Here is a 19,357-nt window from a genome sequence, read left to right as displayed (position 1 = left end):
TTCAGCTGCACTTGGCTAAGCGCCAAGGCAAGCAAATGGTCCATCCTCTCCGACATTCTGGAAGCGACTTTGAAAAGAACATCAGAGAAAAGTTAGCCACGAGACTTTGTCAGAAAAACCTGTGTTGGCATATAGAAGACATGGCGGGCTTGAGTGACAAAATGTTCAGCTGCCGTTGGGTCCGTCACAAAGTTCCTTTGGCCCACAGGGAAGAACTTTACCAAATCTTGAAGATGACAGGGCCTCTGGTAAGAATGCATTATTTACCTTTCTGTCTGTTGAATTGTTTTGAATACTGATCTAATATTTATTATTTTGATTATAGTTTGGATCTCATTAGCTTGTAAAGGTGACATGCATGACACACAATAGCTACTCTATATTCGTGTTATTTTTGTTTCTAGCTGCTCTCTCGAATCCTCAATTATCTACTTCCATTTGTGGTCACCATGTTCTGCGGCCGTCTGGGCAACGACGTGATGGCGGGCTACGGATTAGCGTCTGCTGTAAGTGGTCGATCATCTCATCTGTATGCTGCACTGTCGTGTGGCAAGGACACGTTTAATGTCATGTTAGGCTAGAAACAATGAGGGGAAAAAAATGAAGCTAGTACACCATTTGGACTAAATTATCAATAATTCCATCCCCTGATACATGCCTTTTCGGTAATATTATTCATTTGTTCCAAAGGTTTGGACCAAAACCTAAACATGCAAAAACCAAGACTAATTTTCCAATAGGAAATGATGTAATTCCAGTGAATCCATTCCAGACACCCAATAAAATAAGTCTCTACTTCCGGATTAGATTTGTGCAACACATACGGCTGTATGCTAATATTTGTTAACTCCTATACCCTTTATCGACTCCCAATAAAGTTGGGTGGGCAGCAATCAGCACAACACTTGAAGTCCTTCTGAGCACTTGGGAGTGTGACCAACCACAACGGAGTGGGCGTGCCTGGAGGTGGGCCATGGGTAGAACACATTAAAACAGACCATTTTCGCGACACAACATTTAAAGATTTACATTTACAGCTGGAATGGGTGCAGATTCTGGAAGATCTACAAAGCGTTCTGTGCTGGTTATTGTGTGAAGCTGCTCTATAGGAGACCACAACTCAATACAAAGGGCCGAAAATGAGTATATTAGGTCTCCTTAAACAAACCATGCTGTTTGAATATACATATTCAAGTATATCTTACTTATATTTTTTTCTTTAATGTAAACATTTTCAAACAGAACAATGGTTAAATTAACTAAAATACAAATATGACAATTCAAATGCTAGGCTTTAACATATTTAATGCACAAAACATATCAAAGTGCATATCAAACAAACTGTTCTATTGAAAGCACACAGCAGATGGCGGCAAAAGTGTACAAATTCCTTACTGTACAAAGCCAAGACCTTAAAACCAAAACACTTAAACTTTAGAACAAATACATTGTAGGCTAGTGTTGCATTAGTGTTGTGCAATGTGGTGTAAAAAAAACCAAATAATCGAACTGTTTAGGTGACTATGCGGTGCTAAAATGTATTGAGAAGGTCATAAACATGTGATCTATGGTCTAACTACAAAAATATTTCATTCATTCATTTTCTACCGCTTATCCTCACGAGGGTCGTGGGGGGTACTGGAGCCTATCCCAGCTGTCTTCGAGCAAGAGGCGGGGTACACCCTGGACTGGTCGCCAGCCAATCACAGGGCACATATAGACAAACAACCATTCACATTCATACCTACGCTAACCACTCGACCACCGTGCAACCATTCATTCATTCATTCATTTTCTACCGCTTTTTCCTCACAAGGGTCGCGGGGGTGCTGGAGTCTATCCCAGCTGTCTTTGGGCGAGAGGCGGGGTACACCCTGGACTGGTGGCCAGCCAATCACAGGGCACATATAGACAAACAACCATTCACACTCACATTCATATCTATGCTAACCACTCGACCACCGTGCAACCAAATATTATATACATTTATTTTTAATTTTCATTCATTCATTCATTCATTTTCTACCGCTTTTTCCTCACGAGGGTCGCGGGGGTGCTGGAGCCTATCCCAGCTGGACTGGTGTCCAGCCAATTTATTTTTTAAATTTTTCTATTTTTATTTTTATTTTTATTTTTATTTTTATTTTTATTTTTATTTTTATTTTTATTTTTATTTTTATTTTTATTTTTATTTTTATTTTTAAATACTGTATAACGACTGAACAGCATATGCATATTAAAGTGTTCTATGCCACTCACTGACATTTGCTTCCACTTTGTTTCAGACCATCAATGTCACCACAGCAGCAACAGGATTCGGTCTGGGCCTAGCTTGTGATACACTGGTGTCTCAGGTTTTAGAAAACCACATATTATCATACACAGTACTACTCATATTATGGTCATTTTAGCTACTATTTACCCCTAATTTGTGCAGACTTTTGGCGGTAAGAACCTACTACGTGTGGGCGTGATCCTTCAGCGAGGCGTCATCATATTGCTGTTGTTCTGTCTTCCCTGCTGGGGTCTGCTCCTCAATGCTCAGCCTATCCTGCTCCTCCTAGGCCAGGACCCTGAGGTGACCCGGTAAATAAGTATCTATTAATAAGTATTGATCCTGAATGGGACACGGGTGTACGTGAATGTGTCATTCAGCGTCTTGGTTTCAGGATAGCACATCTCTACATCATCGCCTCACTTCCGGCTGTGCCAGTGAGTTGCAATTTTGCATTTTTTTATGCACACTTTATGCTAAATAATCACTAATGAGGTTGATATATGTATATACTGTATTCAAATTGTTTAGGCAATGTTTCTGCATAATCTGCAAGTGTCTTACCTGCAGAATCAGGTGAGTGAATGAAAAACAATTGGTAATGTTAAAATGTTATTTTGAATACAAATATGGCACATAATGCAAACATAATACATGTTTGTGTATGTTTTTAGGGTATAATACTACCACAAATGTACACTGCCGCCATGGCAAATGTTGCCAATGTGATGATGAACTACATATTCTTATACTGGCTGGATTTAGGAGTGAAGTAAGTACCTTTTAGCGGATTCAACCCCAAACATCACACATTCTAATACAGTTTGTGCCTGCTAGTGGATCTGCGGCCGCGAATGCTCTCTCCCAAATATCCATCTGTGTTTTCCTGTTTGCTTACATTCGGTGGAAGAAGCTGCATGATACAACATGGGGAGGTGAGGGGAGCGATTGGCTGTGCTTTTGTTAGTTTTGTGCTCTTTTTGCCATATCGGTAAGAGTGCTGATTCCCCTGCAGGTTGGTCTTTGGAATCGCTGCAGGAATGGGGCGCCTACATGAAGCTGGCAATTCCCAGTATGCTCATGAAGTGCTTTGAGTGGTGGGTCTATGAGTTTGGAGGATTCTTTGCAGGTGATCTCATCAGAGGATATATTGATCTACAACAGGGGTGGGAAAATATTTTGAGTCGTGGGCTGCATTGAGTTAACAAGGGGGGCAGAACATATATTTAACACACACACACTCATTCATTTATTTTCTACCGCTTATTCTCATGCTAGTGCTGGAGCCTATCCCAGCTGTCGTCAGGCGAGACGCCAGGTACACTCTGGACTGGTGGCCAGCCAATCACAGGGCACATATAAACAAACAACCATTCATACTCACATTCATACCTATGGACAATTTGGAGTCGCCAATTAACCTAGCATGTTTTTGGAATGTGGGAGGAAACCGGAGTAGCCGGAGAAAACACACACAAACACACACTATTTTATGCTTGTAATTTTCCTTGAATTATTCGTCTAATTTTATCAGTAAAGGTGTTTTTCTATCAGTTGTAAGATAAGATAAGATAAGATAGGATATGCCTTTATTCGTCCCTCAGTGGGGAAATTTGCATTGCACAGCAGCAAGAGTACAGAATCAGTTAAGCAGAAATCAACAAATCAACAATTTTACCCAGAATTACATACAAATACATGTATGTTCTCATGTCCCTTTTTTCAGCAACACTTTAAACATCAGACCACATCAAACTATATAATTTAATTTTACAGTTTTGTTGTTGTTTTTTTTTTACTAAATAAGACATCAGACTTGTAAGTCATGTTGCCAGTTTGTATGTTAAAAGTTGAAATACTTAGAAAGCAACTGGTGGGCCGGATTCAAACGCTTGGTGGGCCGCATTTGGCCCCCCGGGCTGTAGTTTGCCCACCCCTGATCTACAGTATGTATGTATCTGCAAGGTGTACTCTATTTGTCACTGTAAATGACATTGTGTGACTATGTTTACATATATTCATTCATTTTCTACCGCTTATCCTCATGTGGGTTGTGGGGGGTGCTGGAGCCTATCCCAGCTGTCTTCGGGCGAGAAAAAAAAAACAAATAATAGGACTGTTTAGGTGACTACGCGGTGCTAAAATGTATTGAGAAGGTCAGGTGGTCTAACTACAAAAATATTTCATTCATTCATTTTCTACCGCTTATCCTCACGAGGGTCGTGGGGGTGCTGGAGCCTATCCCAGCTGTCTTCAGGCGAGAGGCGAGGTACACCCTGGATTGGTGGCCAGCCAATCACAGGGCACATACGTATAGACAAACAACCATTCACACTCACATTCATACCTATGGACAATTTGGAGTCGCCAATTAACCTAGCATGTTTGCATGCAACATGAAAATTTTACACAGAGATAGCCGAGGGTGGAATTGAACTCGGGTCTCCTAGCTGTGTGGTCTGCGCGCTAACCACTTGAACACCGTGCAGCCTGTTTGCACACATGTAAAACAGATATCATCAGCGTTTTGCAATGACTTTTTATTCGTAAGTTCCACATTTTTCCATCCGTTTTCTATGCCGCTTATCCTTATGCCTAGTAAACTCCCTTAAGTTCCAGTTGGTGTTATGTAGTGCAGCACTGAGTCAAAGGGTTTCATAACTGCACCATTCATGCGGTGCATTTGTCAGAACAATATTAGCAATATTATTATTATTATTATTTGTTGTGCTGTTGTGTCTTTCTGTCTAATCTTTGGCATCTACTTTGTTTGTTCAGGGATGATGAGTGAAGACGAGCTGGCTGCCCAACATGTTGTAATGATGGTCACCTTAATCGCATACATGGTATTTGGTCTTTCATATTCATATACAGTATGAATATTTCTTTACGCAGTTCATCTCTGATTTTTTTTTTTTTTTTTAAGTTCCCTTTCGGCATCCAGGCTGCAGCGTGTGCTCGGGTGGGTAACGCTTTGGGTGCAGGAGACACTAGCCGAGCCATCCTCACCTGCAAGGTGTCCCTCACCCTTGCAGGTGGGTTTGTTTGTCGTTCATAAGGAAGAGGTTTTATCGCTCGATGTAACCTGGTTTATCTTTCAGGTGCATTCGCAGTGGTTGAAGGTGTCGTGCTCGCATCCACTAAGAGTGTGATTGGTGCCATCTTCACCTCTGATCAGTGAGTCCATACAGCTGGTGGAGCTGGCAAGGTCATGAACTTTCTGGTTGACCCACCATTTATTTGGCTCTTAATCCCATAGGAAATAATGGGAATATAAATTATCTGGGCTGCACGGTGGACGAGTGGTTAGCATGCAGACCTCATAGCTAGGAGACCAGGGTTCAATTCCACCCTCGGCCATATCTGTGTGGAGTTTGCATGTTCTCCTCGTGCATGCGTGGGTTTTCTCCCACATTCCAAAAACATGCTAGGTTAATTGGCGACTCCAAATTGTCCATAGGTATGAATGTGAGTGTGAATGGTTGTTTGTCTTGTTTGCATACATTTCATTTAAATACTGTTTAGTTTGACCTGCAGGGGGCACTAGTTTTCCTTCTGTCTATGTTTTTTTTATTAATTTCTTCTAACGCAGACCTCACAGCTAGGAGACCAGGGTTCAATCCCACCTCGGCCATCTCTGTATGGAGATTTCCATGTTCTCCCCGTGCATGCGTGGGTTTTCTCCGGGTACTCCGGTTTCCTCCCACATTCCAAAAACATGCTAGGTTAATTGGCGACTCCAAATTGTCCATAGGTATGAATGTGAGTGTGAATGGTTGTTTGTCTATATGTGCTCTGTGATTGGCTGGCCACCAGTCCAGGGTGTACCCCGCCTGTCTCGCCCAAAGACGGCTGGGATAGGCTCCAGCACCCCTCCAACCCTTGTGAGGATAAGCGGTATAGAAAATGAATGAATGAATAAATCATCTGTTCCAGGGTCAACTGTCATGTTGTAAAAAGCATGTTAACATAAAAAAACATAAAAACTTCCACTGTATACTATAATATGATTTATTGATTCAATCTTTATCAATAAGAGTCCAACTGATCATTGCAGGAAGATCATCAGCCTGGTCTCTCACCTGATGAACGCTTACTGCTTCCTCCAGTTCTTCGATGGCCTTGTGGTGAGCACCGCTTGTGTCTATCAATCAATCACTACAAAAATAATTCCAACCCTTTTTCTGTGTAGTGTGTGTGCACAGGCATCTTCTTGGGGACCGGAAAACAGAATATACCGGCTGTGGCTAACTTCATTGGATACTACTGCATCGGCCTCACACTCAGTGTTACACTCATGTTTGTTGCAAAGCTGAGGGTTCTAGGTAGCTACACAAATTCATTTTCAACATAGAATGTTACATTTTGAAGGTGAAGAACATGCAAATTCCACACAGAGATGCACAAGTGGAGAATCAAACCCAGCCTACATGCAAACCACTCTCCACCGTGCGGCCTTGCCAACAACCATAAACTAAAATAGGATGTTTATCAGCTGATCGAAAGTTTAAGTTAATGTTTTTGTCATACACATTTGTGCATTTTGGAAGTCTACTTAGAATCTCCTTATGATCCAACAGTACAAAATGTACATATATGTTACGCGCTGACGATGGATCTGCGCGATGGATCGATAGCGCTGCACCCGAGATGGATCCATCGTTAGCTCACGATCGATGGTATATTACTGCGCCCGGGATGGATGTGTGTAGTTTGTTTAGATGCCAACAGATGGCAGCGCTGAGCGTTGTTACTTACAAGAATCAACAAGAAGTCGATGCATGCAAATTTCATTCATTCATTCATTTTCTAACGCTTTTTCCTCACGAGGGTCGCGGGGGTGCTGGAGCCTATCCCAGCTTCTGTTGGGGCGAGAAGCGGGGTACACCCTGGACTGGTGGCCAGCCAATCACAGGGCACATATAGACAAACAACCATTCACACTCACATTCATACCTATGGACAATTTGGAGTCACCAATTAACCTAGCATGTTTTTGGAATGTTTTTGATTAATTGTCAAGGAGTTCACTTTGTTACTGTTCTTGGCAGGGTAGTGTGAACCCTAACCCTAACCCTAACCCCTAACCCCTAACCCTGTCATTGTATGCAATTAGCAGATCAACAATTGTCATTATATCGTCAGCGCAGTGTCAAAGCATCGGTCTCCAGCGCAAGGCAGTTATATCCATCGTGAGCGCAGAAATCGATCGATTTGTACGCTAAAGATGGATCCATCTCGGGCGCAGCACTATCGATCGATCACGCAGATCCATCCTTAGCGCATAATATATACACTCTGCACGGTGTGAAAGTGGTTAGCACGCAGGCCTCACAGCTAGGGGACCCGAGTTCAATTCCATCCTCAGCCATCTCTGTGTGGAGTTTGCATGTTCTCCCCGTGCATGCGTGGGTTTTCTCCGGGTACTCCGGTTTCCTCCCACATTCCAAAAACATGCTAGGTTAATTGGCGACTCCAAATTGTCCATAGGTATGAATGTGAGTGTGAATGGTTGTTTGTCTATATGTCTTCTGTGATTGGCTGGCGACCAGTCCAGGGTGTACCCCGCCTCTCGCCCGAAGACAGCTGGGATAGGCTCCAGCACCCCTGTGAGGATAAGCGGTAGAAAATGAATTAATGAATGTTTTAGTCCCCATTATGTTGTAAATATGTTCAAGTCAAGTCGTGACTGATTCATTGGTGTTTTCTGTATAGGTTTCTGGCTGGGGATCTTAATTTGTGTCATCTTGCAGTCCACATTTTATATTATTGTCATATTCAAGCTGGACTGGAAGCGGATGACAGAAGAGGTAAATGATGGTGGAGTGAAAGCTAATAGTGAAATGTAAAATTCTGAAAAGATTATGGTATAGTTATTTATTTGAAAATTAATTCATAGAATGTTCTGAGTTTCTGTTTCCGTACCATTATCTTATTGAGCGGAATAGTACATCTATTTTGCTTCAGTTGTGTGGAACCTGGTTATTTAATGTGTGTGTATATGCTGAATCCAAGGTAACGAAGGTCATTTTGACTAACAGTTACGGACGGCAGTTGTGTAGTGAGCACAAGTCTTAGAATAGAACAGGAAAAAAAATTCTCAAACTATGTATTTTTATTGCAGTTTCTCTTGAATGACAAAAAATAGACAATAATTTACCTACCAAAAAGACAGATCCATTTTTAAAAATGTAGTAACTTATTGCAAAGGTTATCAGTGATGGATTTTGTCTTTCTAGGCTGTAAAGCGAGCCCAGAAAAGCACCCACGTTGACGGAATAGGTCCAGCTACCCAGGACCAGTACCAGCCTGTCCTGTCTGAGGACAACAACACGGTCACACAGGATTTGAACGCTGACCACCTCTCATTGAGCCAACTGCTCCTCAGGCGAGGTCTCACACTGTTTGCTGCTCTCGTTCTCCTAGCGCTGGGCGTATGTTTGTACTACTTGATTCCTTTACCGGAGACGATGCAGCCTAAAAGTAATACGACTACAACACTCTGGAGTAATAGTACTTACACTTCAGATCATCTCAACTGAGAGGCGATTCTATTTATTTTTCTCCAATAGTGTCCTATTAATTTCTCTTCCAACTGATATGTATTTCATATTTACTGGAGTGATTCACTTACAAAACTAATGTGTCTGAGTAAACTGAGACTCTTAATCCTTAAAGTGCTGCTTTTGTGTGTTTGTGCTATTATTTCTGTACTATTGCGTAAAAACAAAAACATGAGAGTACTTATTTGACTTAACCAGCAAGAATCCAAAACACTCTTAGCTGGTATTTGCTACTTACCATAGCTTTGGCATGAACTTGGAAAAACAATATAATACTCTCAGTTTGTACTATACTAAATACTATATAATTACTGTAAATTCTTAACTATTGCACAAGCCTAAATATAAACTGCACCCAGCAAATTGTACATATGTAGGTCACATTTACACAGAAAAACACATTAAAAACCTTGCAATCCAAAATACAGTGTTCCCAGCATCATTCATTAGTTATGGTGAGACTGCTGCCGTGTCCCAAGCACTTGGTAAAAAACGTCAAAAAAACTTCAAAATGTGATATTTGACTACTTCCTGAAATCTGTACTCTAAGCATAATGGCAACTGTAGATCTGTTGTTTACATAACCGGGTTCAAAGCGGATTATAGTCCGGAATTTTTAAATAATCAATTACAATGACGCATTAACGTTTGTTTCCCCCATCATATACTGTACTACTTATTTTATCTACTCCTGTCTTCTCGTACATCTTCGGCAGCCTGCGATAGAGACCGTTGCATCATCATGCAATGAGGTATCCTTCAGTACAGGTCACGTGACCCGGTTAGTCATCAGTAGGTTCACGATGATACCAGCAGCCAGAATGCTGAGCATGAGTGCCAGAACCAGACCCCGACGCAGAACCAAACGACTTTGGGCGAGCTCCCGTTCCACAGGGTCCATCAGTGCTGGGTCGTCAATATCGAACAGATTAGTAGTGTCTCCTTGTACCTCGCAGCTTTGGGTGTCATCTTTTGGGGAAGGGATATGTATGTTAATGTCTTATTCACACATGTTATACTCATAAATATATTGTTGTAATGCTAATCAAGACGTAGAAAAAAGACTTAGCAAACAAAGGCAAATTTATTTACACAAAAGTCGGGCAAAGCCTCCGGCAGTTACTATTTACACGACAAATAATGTGTCACGTTCCAAAAAAAACACAAAAACACTGAATATAACTGATATCTTTGATCATTCAGGGGGAAAAAATCAGTTTGTGTTGGCCTTTCAAAGCCATAATGTGTGTCTTTGCCATTTGATGGCACTTTTGGCTCACCTTCCCCCCCCTCTCTCTACAACCAAATGGCTTTTGATGGCTGCTTTGATTGATATTCTGGACTGCTCATGTATTTGTAAGGGGGGGTTAACACTTAAAAAAATGTGCCTCTATTGTCGGGTAAGGTTTTGTTGATTTCTGTAAAACTATATTATTGATGTATTCACTTTTTCTTTAGGGGTTCCACAAAGCTCTACCTTAGATACCATTTACTTTCCATTGTATAAGTTTCATCTGTCATCTCTGCACAAAAGCAAAGTTTGAAAATAATATAATATATGAATAGCTGCACGGCGTGGAGTGGTTAGCGCGCAGCCCTCACAGCTAGGAGACCCGAGTTCAATTCCAGTGGAGTTTGCATGTTCTCCCCGTGCATGCGTGGGTTTTCTCCGGGTACTCTGGTTTCCTCCCACATTCCAAAAACATGCTAGGTTAATTTCCATTTCCAATTTTCCATAAGTATGAATGTGAGTGTGAATGGTTGTTTGACTATATGTGCCCTGTGATTGGCTGGCGAGCAGTCCAGGGTATACCCCGCCTCTCGCCCGACGACAGCTGGGATAGGCTCCAGCACCCCCGCGGCCCTCATGAGGATAAGCAGTAGAAAATGAATGAATGTGTTTGCTTATGATCTGATTAAGAGTACAGGTATATGTTGTATTTGTATTACAAATGGCTCACCTGAGTTGACACAAACACCAGCTCTAACCTGAGCCTGGGGGAAAAAAACACAAATACATTTTGTTAATTTGTCCAAATTGCTTCACATTGCATTTTTGGAGTGTACAATTAATTCCTACATACTTACTTCAACTGTAACTTTCTTCCAGTCCATTCTCACCAGGTAGAAAACCAGGAACAAACACTGCAGGGACACAGACGTACACAATCCCGTCCACAGACCTAAACAGGAAGTCATTTTTTTTAAATAATTTTTGAACATTTCACAGTGAAGGAAACTTAAGAAACTCAATATCCAATATCCATACCAATGATTCCTAATTTGGCCGCAAACATCAATGGCACTCCAATAGGTAAAGCAACTCCATAATAACACACCACGTTGCAAATCGCCCCCACTTTCTGCATCCCTGTTCCTCTTATTATTCCTCCCATGGCCACCTGCAAGGTCATGTAAACTCAATTTTGTTGCTACATTTGCACCCAAAACATATATCCAAAAATCCAGAATGTATGGTACTGAAACTGTACCATAGTCTTACTGAAACTGCATCCATGAGGATGAATGGAGCGTAGAATACCACAACCTCGCCAACCTTTACGCTGATTTGTCTGTTGGTGAACAGAACAACATTATCAGTATGATTAGAACATACATGGGACAAAAGAAAAATGCTACAAAATATAAATACTCATGTTGGATGTCAATGAGACTACAACATAATAGGGCGGCAGATTCGTGGTCTCATTCATGATATACTTACTCATCATATGTAAAGGCATAAGCAATATGATTCCTCAGGCTCCCAATAAAAGCTGCCAAGCATACAGATACCGATACTGTGTGGGAGAGATAGAATGAATGTCATTGTTCATCATGTCAATAATATTTCTGGAATCGTGTGAAAAAGCGATTGCCCCCTAAACCTAATACCTGATTGGGCCACCCTTAGCAGCAACAATTGATATACATATTCATCACTTCCTTTACACCCCCGACCCAGAAGAACCTGTGTTAACCCTTAGATGCATAAGGTTGTTTTCTTGAAATATCTTCGTAATGAAAAATTGTTATCATTTCATATTCCAGGTATTTCTATTTGATATCATGCCATTCACATTTTTAACTTACCTTTTAAGAATTTTTTGTTTTTGTGTTACTACCCCAACTTTCCATAAGTGGGTGAAAAATGACCTGCATGCATTTTCTATGGAATCCAAAAGGAACTTTTAATTCTTATCAACTTTGGCTGTCAGGAATAAATTAACTGTAGACCACATAGACTATATCAGAGGTGTCACCCCTCTGGAAGATTATTTTATACACCAAGTGCTAATACAAGAAGTATTATCTTCATATAATATTGTGTATGTGTCCTTCATGACTGTTAGTATTATCAACATTTACTACTTTATAACTAGCTGACACTTGCTGGCTAACATTACTATATGTATTGTTAGGCATTACTCTTTTGTTTCCTCATCCATGCCTTGGCTGCTAGATACACAGCTGAAATGGTCCTAACAATGGCCTACCTAAGATCTTCTGGGTGTGTGATGTACGCATGTCCTATGCAATAGATGGTATAGTTTACACTGGGAGACAACCATGAGTAGCAGTTCAGAAGAATTTGGGGAAAACATTATCCAGCAGTTGTGTAGTAAAGAGAAACAGGCCAGAAACAGGTAGTTTGTCTGAACTGCATGCAGTGATGAGACAAGTGGAAACACACAATGGATCGTCACATTTTCTATTGTTGTACGGGGTCATTTTCTTTTTCAAAGATGTTAAAAAAGTGAAAAATTAAGATGTTTCTAACATGAAATCATTCTTGTGTGGTCCTAAATATAATACTAAATATCATACATGTGATTATTCCTAACCAAAATGGCAAAATTGGCATAAAAATGCATTGATTCTAATATGGTTCATTTTTGACCCACTTATGGAAGAGTCACTCGTGCATCTCAGGGTTAAATTACTGACCCGCACAGAAGAATGATGTTTTTGCAGACAGCTTGGCCTGCTTGGTATCTCCAGCTCCAAGAGCATTCCCCACCTTTACGCAGCCTGCCACACTGAAGCCTAATGGAAACTGACACCAAAATACAGAATTAACAAAAAATAACATTGATATTGAATAGGAGATTGTGTTCAAATCACCATGAAGGCAACGTTTGAAAGCTCATACACAATAGACTGTGCACCAAGTTCCACCTCACTTATGAGACCTGTAGAGGGATTGTTTTTTTTTTTAGTTCCTGACTTCATTGACATTAGCGTTGAATGTGTTGGTGGACATGTTCAGGTACCTGCCAGGAAGCTGCCAATCTCAAATGTCCACCACTCTACGCACAACATGACCATGCTAGGGATGGCCAAGTGAATGAATGAGCCCCAGTCCTGAAGGCAATCTTTGGACCAACCTAGGAGGACAGTTCATTGGTTTGTAATCAAAAACACTATTGTCATATAATTCATGTTAAATATATTCACATTTTATTACAATTGGGGCTCAACAGGTTTCCCATATCCTGCTTCTAAGCAAATAACATAACTGTTTTATTCTTCCTGTGTCTTGTTGTATGATTACTTAGTTATGTTAAATACCACTCATGTTAAGTAGCGTGAACAATATTCAATTTATAAGTACCACTAAAAACATTATGCTTTTGAGATGCTTTTCATGGAAGAGTCATGGAAGTTCAAGTTGTTTTGCTCTGACTCCTAGTTGCTTCGCCCATTGTTTACTGAGGGCAATGTTTACTTACTAAATTAAAAAATTCCCTCTTGGACAAATATTACAATTACCTCCCCAGGTAGCCTTGTGAACACTTTTAAATATGATATAAGCGTAGAGGACACCAGCCATGGAAAACTGGGACAGGGTGTTGGCAAGGGCAGATCCTCTGTGGAGAATATTGCATTTTAAGGTTATGAGGTTTAGTGCAATTATTGATGGTGAATGAAGTAATACTTACGCTACTCCCAGATTTAATGCAAAGATAAAAATGTAGTTAAAGAGGGCGTTGAGGATATTGACCACAAAGCCAGTCATTACTTGAGGCCATATGATGCCCTGAAACAAACAAATGGAATGTTATGATGTCTAAACTGGATATATTTTGCAATATTTGTTATTTGTTACAAGTCAGCTGAGAGTGATGAGTAATGTGACACAGTGTGAGTTGCCTCAGTGATTGACAGCACACAGTAGAATAAGAAAATTCACCTTTCACAGTCAGTCCCTGGTGGTGTAATGGTACAGCTGCTCCACCGACATTTTTTTTGTTGATTTGTTATTTTGCAGTAAAAATTATTTATTGATCAAGTTGTTTCCTATTATTATTATTATTATTATCTATTATTATCTATTATTACATATTATTCCAAAACTAAAATGTTCAAGTATGAAAATAGCTTTTTGTGTGGTGGCCACAGCTGCCCAGAAGGAACCCCAATTTGATTTTCACGGATTCAATAATTCAATAAATTACAATATATTCTGTATACAAGTTCTCAACAATACTGTTTATGTTTTTATGCTTTCTGATTATGGACTTACCTGATTTTGCAAGTATTTTGTTTCCAATGAGTACATGAATGTAGCCTGTGAGATTTAAACAAAGATGTTTTATTATAAGGCATAGAAATACGACTACAAATACTACTGCATAAGCAATTGACCACACACACATTACGGTCATCTGTTTCTATGCAAAATTTCTAGGGCACCATCATTTGTGTTCCAAAGATCAAAAATATATTGGTTAAAAAATAATTTACGCTTACACACAGCAGTCAACGGCAACAAGGTGATGTAAGAGAGTTACATTAGAGTTATATTATACAACTTAGACCACCCTAATTGTTAAATTAAAATCCGAAATAATCAAAATTGAGCATTATTATCTTTATAAAGGAAACATGTTTGAGATCTCGTCAGATTATGTACCTAACTACGTAACGTTTTGTTGGTTGTTAAGGATTTATTCCATTTATTGTGTTCAGTCCTGAAATACTCACAGGGAGTGCTGGCATGAAGATCTTCACATACAACTGTGACAACCTGAAGGCACAACTAAAGTCAGTGATGGACAAATCTCCCAAAACGGGGAAAACACATAAAATAAGTCGCCTGACCTGGCAACATTTGGCTCTTGTCCCACAGCCAGCAGAATGGGCTCAGTGTTGATGAGGATGGCCCAACAGGGAAAACACGCCAGAATCAGAATGAGGATCGCCCTCTGCAGAATCACCCCAACTCTCATGAGGTTGCCGCTTCCGAATGTCTAAGACATGAACACATATTTTTTAAGATGTAACCCAAGGAGAACATATGAGAGTGACAGGCTGGTGGGCATACCTGAGAAATCAAAGTATCACATGCTGATGACAGCCCTGAGCCAATAGATATGCCTGTAACATTAATGACCTACGAATAGGAAGAAAACAGTGATGTTCTACTGTATGTGTAGTTAAATTTCATATGACATGACGACTTACTGCTATTGCCAGAGCTACACCTGCTAGCTCCTCTTTTCCCAAATGGCCACAAAAGACAGTGCTGATTAAACTCACGGAAAAAACCATGAGGCTGGTCAGAATCTGTTGAAGTAGAAGAACGTGAGAATGCATGGATGTTCTTGTACAATCTAATGGTAATGGTAATGGTTTAATTTCATTTGAACATACATCAGATTACAATTGAGTGCATCACATAATCAGTTCACAGTTCCACATGTCCAAAAGGAGTAGGAAGAAGCAAAGCTTATTAAATCCTACCCCTCCATCTGGTACTTTTACAATCAGTAACTGTTTCATTTGTTCACTTCCTGCTTTCCATAATACAGTTTAAGGTTTTTGGTTTTTTTTTAATAATGTACCTCGTACCGAAGTACGAGGTGATATGACCATACAATGACATTATGTGTACCATAGTAACTGTCAATATAGTGATATATATGACTGGTTCAAGACTCTTCATCCTTAGGGTCCAATACAACAAGTGACCAATATAACAATGCTTGGTTTTGAACATTTTGGTGTTTATTATTCTGTGAAGCGAGTTTAGTGGATTGGCAAGCTGTATTGAGTGAAAATCCAGAAGGTAGCTCTCTTTGAAAGCAACTATTTCAAAATCCAAAATCCAAAAATCCAAAATCAACATGGTAATTTAGGCTAAAGTCATAACCAAACTTTGAGCTTAAAATTGATTATGAAAGCGCCACTGTGTCACTCATTCGGAGATGGCATCACCTTTTATCGAGAACCTGGTGGACATGGGAAGAAGAATATTTCGGGCAGCACTAGAACAGGAGTGGTTATAACCAGGGTATAGCATACCCTAATTCCCTGTTGGCAAACACAAACAATGCTAAAAACCTTCAGCATTTTTACACTGACCATTAACTTTGTGAGTACATAACTTACTGTACTTACTCATTATCAAACTGTTTCTGTCAATTTTCCATCAATCCATTTTTTATACCGCTTATCCTCACGAGGGTCACAAGTATGCTGGAGCCTATCCCAGCTGACTTGGGGTGAGAGGCAGGGTAGTACACCCTGGACTGGTCGCCAGCCAATCACAGGGCACATATAGACAAATAACCATTTTGGAGTCGCCAATTAATCTGTTAATCTGTGAGAGGAAACCCGGAGGAAACCCGGAGAAAACCCACAAGCAGAGAATCGAACCCATGTCTTGAATCCCGATCTCCTGACTGTGTAACTAACATGATAACCACTGGTCCACCGTGTAGCCGTTCCTGTCAACTATTAACCCTTAAATCTATGTGTTATTATGATTTAGTTTTTATATAATTTATTTGCAGGGAGTATAGACTTTGTCATTGCACTTTGTCAACTTATTACATGGCCTATCAATTACACAAATACACAAGTACACCAATGGCCAAGTCAACATTTGGAAAACAGGAGGTAAAAAAAATTGCAAATGATGTGAAACCTATTCGTGGTCGGATTAAATACATTTTGCTTCTTCCTACTCCTTTTTGGACATGTGGAACTGTTAATTGTACTCTGTGATGTATTCAGGTGTAATACATACATGTTCAAAATGAATTAAAAAATAACCATAACCATGCTGAACTGGAGGAAAGACACTACATTGGTACTCACTTTGTGTTACTAGCTATTAAAACAATAATGGCTGTGTTGACTCATTTGTTAAGTCTATACTGCCATTCAAGCTGGAAACTCAGTTTACACTCAACAGTACGATCCCAGTGTCATTTCTGTAATATTAGCTAATATTGTCCCTTGAGAAGAGATAGTGTAATGAAGTTTCTCTTCCTTTTTTCTCGTTCAGTTTCTCGTTCATTGCCACTCACCACAGGTACAGCCATTCGAGATACAGCTTTAACTTCTGTCTTGAAGCCAACTGGAGCCAACTTGCGTATGTATCGGAATAGAAAACATTCTTTCCAGGAGGTAGAAGAATAACTCGCCATCATTCACAAGCACAAGCTAAGCTTATCTTTATAATGTTAGGCTGTAGGAAATACAATGAACGTCGTTGAGTCCGGTTGTTTCCTGTCGGAATTGTGACGATAGGAAGAACATTGTTTAATCATCTGTCCATAGGTCGCAGGGAGGGAGTTACTTAAGAGGCAAAGGTGTCGAAATTCAAAACAATATCAAAGGAAAACGTGTACAGTGCTTATCGCTTTACTGCTTTATTGTATCACCGTCGCCCTCTGTCAGTCAGTCAGTCAGTCAGTTTTCTTAGTATTACTTATTAAAGTATGATATCTACATTTTTCCAGGAGATGGAGCCATTGTATTTTATAACACATATTATACCACTGTATTATTTTGTCTTGTAACACTCGGGGGAAATTATTTGAATGTATATACATAATAATGAATAATACTTATCTTTCATAAGAGTTAATAAACTAGTATAATGTACAATTGCACATTATATTTGTAAGCTACTGACCTAGTTCCTGCCAAATAGTGAGCCCACCTTTTGCCGATTCAGCTTCCGCTTCCGTATTATACACTGGGCGGGTTTGGTCGCCATTTTAGGGTGCAAAAAACAGAAATTGCATTGAAAACTTTCCCTCGGGACACTGCTCGGCAAAAGACGGTACTCTCTTACTCATTATCAATCTGTTTCTGTCAGGGCGGGTTTGGCCGCCATTTTAGGGTGCAAAAACCAGATAAATTGCATTGAAAACTTTCCCTCGGGACACTGCTCAGCAATAGACGGTAAAAAACAACAACAGATTTGTCATTTTTCAGGTATCCCCAAAACAAAGACAGGCATGTGTGAGAATAGTGTAGATTTATAACACTGGTTGTTGTAAATAAACAGAATATTGGATTAGATCTAAAGTGTATATATTGTATGGGATTCCTAACTCCTAGCTAATTTGTGACTAGTTGTATTGATAGTCATGAATAACCCACATTCTTATAATAATAACCCACATTTTTCATTGTGAATCCTACCCACACAGATGTTGAGTCGCTTGCTGCACTTTTTGCCCTACAGTTTTTGGTGTTTACATCATGGTCACCAGTTGTGAATGGTGCCACTTTTTGGTGTCCTGTGGTTAGAAGAACACTATCAATGGGTCGTCCGACACAACAATGCAGTCTCTGCCACTCCATTTAAGAGAAATCAAATCTTAAATGAGTTTTCTCAGGTGACTGAATACAAAAAAGTCCCTCAGTCATCCTGAATGGGTTCAATGCTCTCAATCCGCTGAGTGAAACTGAGACTCGCCTTCATGTGGCAGGCAGGACTGATGCTATCACACAGGTGACATATTGTCTACCTTTTCTAACGGTTAGGTGATGCCAACAGATGGAGTGGACACACTAACTCTGGATTTTGACCTTACATTTTGGGAATACATTAAAAAAAATGTCAAAGAATAAAGTCAAAATATTCACAAAAAGTGTATTCTAATGAGAAATAAGTTTTTATGAAGATTTTATGAGCATATTCTAAGGAAATATCTTAAAATGTGGTATTGAACAATAAGTAATTTTTAAAAACTAACAATATTATTTAAAACGTTGCAATTTTATGAGCATATTCTAAGGAAATGTCTTAAAATGTGGTATTGAACAATAAGTAATTTTTTAAAAGTAACAATATTATTTAAAAATGTTGCAATTTTATGAGCATATTCTAAGGAAATATCTTAAAATGTGGTATTGAACAATAAGTAATTTTTAAAAAGTAACAATATTATTTAGAAAAAGTTGCAATTTTATTAGCATATTCTAAGGAAATATCTTAAAATGTGGTATTGAACAATAAGTCATTTTTAAAAAGTAACAATATTATTTAAAAAGTTGCAATTTTATGAGAATATTCTAAGGAAATATCTTAAAATGTGGTATTGAACAATAAGTCATTTTTAAAAAGTAACAATATTTTTAAAAAATAAACAAAACAAAATACAAGTTATATTTTTGGTACATTGGATTGGGAAAAAACTAAAATATTGGAATAAAGTCATAATATAAGGAAGTAAATTCCAAAGATTATTTAAGAAAAAAGTTTAAATCCAAT

The 19,357-nt window shown here is 39.4% G+C and overlaps 2 protein-coding genes across 5 annotated transcripts; one reads left to right on the top strand and one right to left on the bottom strand.

The window, feature by feature from the left end:
- The first annotated feature begins 82 nt into the window (after nt 1-82).
- Nucleotides 83-9,010, top strand: LOC131134803 (multidrug and toxin extrusion protein 1-like). Its single transcript, XM_058080428.2, has 16 exons — nt 83-248; nt 405-506; nt 2,286-2,354; nt 2,438-2,586; nt 2,670-2,712; nt 2,807-2,851; nt 2,950-3,047; nt 3,113-3,210; nt 3,291-3,404; nt 5,054-5,121; nt 5,202-5,310; nt 5,377-5,452; nt 6,333-6,402; nt 6,468-6,600; nt 7,991-8,085; nt 8,515-9,010. Exons 1-16 carry the CDS (start codon nt 141-143, stop codon nt 8,815-8,817), a joined length of 1,680 nt encoding a protein of 559 aa, XP_057936411.2. The 5' UTR covers nt 83-140; the 3' UTR covers nt 8,818-9,010.
- Nucleotides 8,457-17,804, bottom strand: slc47a3 (solute carrier family 47 member 3). Of its 4 annotated transcripts, none has more exons than XM_078792918.1 (18): nt 17,768-17,804; nt 17,157-17,245; nt 15,307-15,408; nt 15,167-15,235; nt 14,944-15,092; nt 14,827-14,869; nt 14,366-14,410; nt 13,782-13,879; nt 13,612-13,709; nt 13,113-13,226; nt 12,964-13,031; nt 12,787-12,895; nt 11,564-11,639; nt 11,342-11,411; nt 11,108-11,240; nt 10,927-11,021; nt 10,800-10,833; nt 8,457-9,807 (listed from the first exon to the last, which is right to left on the bottom strand). In XM_078792918.1, exons 2-18 carry the CDS (start codon nt 17,169-17,171, stop codon nt 9,608-9,610), a joined length of 1,518 nt encoding a protein of 505 aa, XP_078649044.1. In that variant the 5' UTR covers nt 17,172-17,245; nt 17,768-17,804; the 3' UTR covers nt 8,457-9,607. The 4 variants fall into 4 exon arrangements, with proteins under 4 accessions (XP_078649044.1, XP_057936413.2, XP_057936412.2 ...); XM_058080430.2 differs by having other exon boundaries at nt 17,157-17,358; nt 17,768-17,796; XM_058080429.2 differs by lacking the exon at nt 17,768-17,804 and having other exon boundaries at nt 17,157-17,698.
- Nucleotides 17,805-19,357: the final 1,553 nt, after the last annotated feature.

The sequence above is a fragment of the Doryrhamphus excisus genome, linkage group LG8 (genome assembly GCF_037039965.1).
Source record: "Doryrhamphus excisus strain RoL-2023G ecotype Guam linkage group LG8, RoL_Dexc_Guam_v1.1, whole genome shotgun sequence".
NCBI lineage: Eukaryota > Metazoa > Chordata > Actinopteri > Syngnathiformes > Syngnathidae > Doryrhamphus > Doryrhamphus excisus.
The sequence above is the reverse complement of the archived record's forward strand: the minus strand, read 5'-3'. Positions and strand labels throughout refer to the sequence as shown.

What these genes read in the sequence shown, in the direction of transcription:
- LOC131134803 (XM_058080428.2), top strand. Translation starts at nt 141, where the DNA reads ATGGCGGGCTTGAGTGACAAAATGTTCAGCTGCCGTTGGGTCCGTCAC. An exon ending in GTTTGGAGGATTCTTTGCAG is followed by an intron (nt 3,405 to 5,053) that starts GTGATCTCATCA and finishes TTGTTTGTTCAG; the next exon opens with GGATGATGAGTGAAGACGAG. An exon ending in GGTGTCCCTCACCCTTGCAG is followed by an intron (nt 5,311 to 5,376) that starts GTGGGTTTGTTT and finishes TTTATCTTTCAG; the next exon opens with GTGCATTCGCAGTGGTTGAA.
- slc47a3 (XM_058080430.2), bottom strand. Translation starts at nt 17,279, where the DNA reads ATGATGGCGAGTTATTCTTCTACCTCCTGGAAAGAATGTTTTCTATTC. An exon ending in TCCTCATGGATGCAGTTTCA is followed by an intron (nt 11,241 to 11,341) that starts GTAAGACTATGG and finishes ATGACCTTGCAG; the next exon opens with GTGGCCATGGGAGGAATAAT. An exon ending in GGCCAAATTAGGAATCATTG is followed by an intron (nt 11,022 to 11,107) that starts GTATGGATATTG and finishes CTTCCTGTTTAG; the next exon opens with GTCTGTGGACGGGATTGTGT.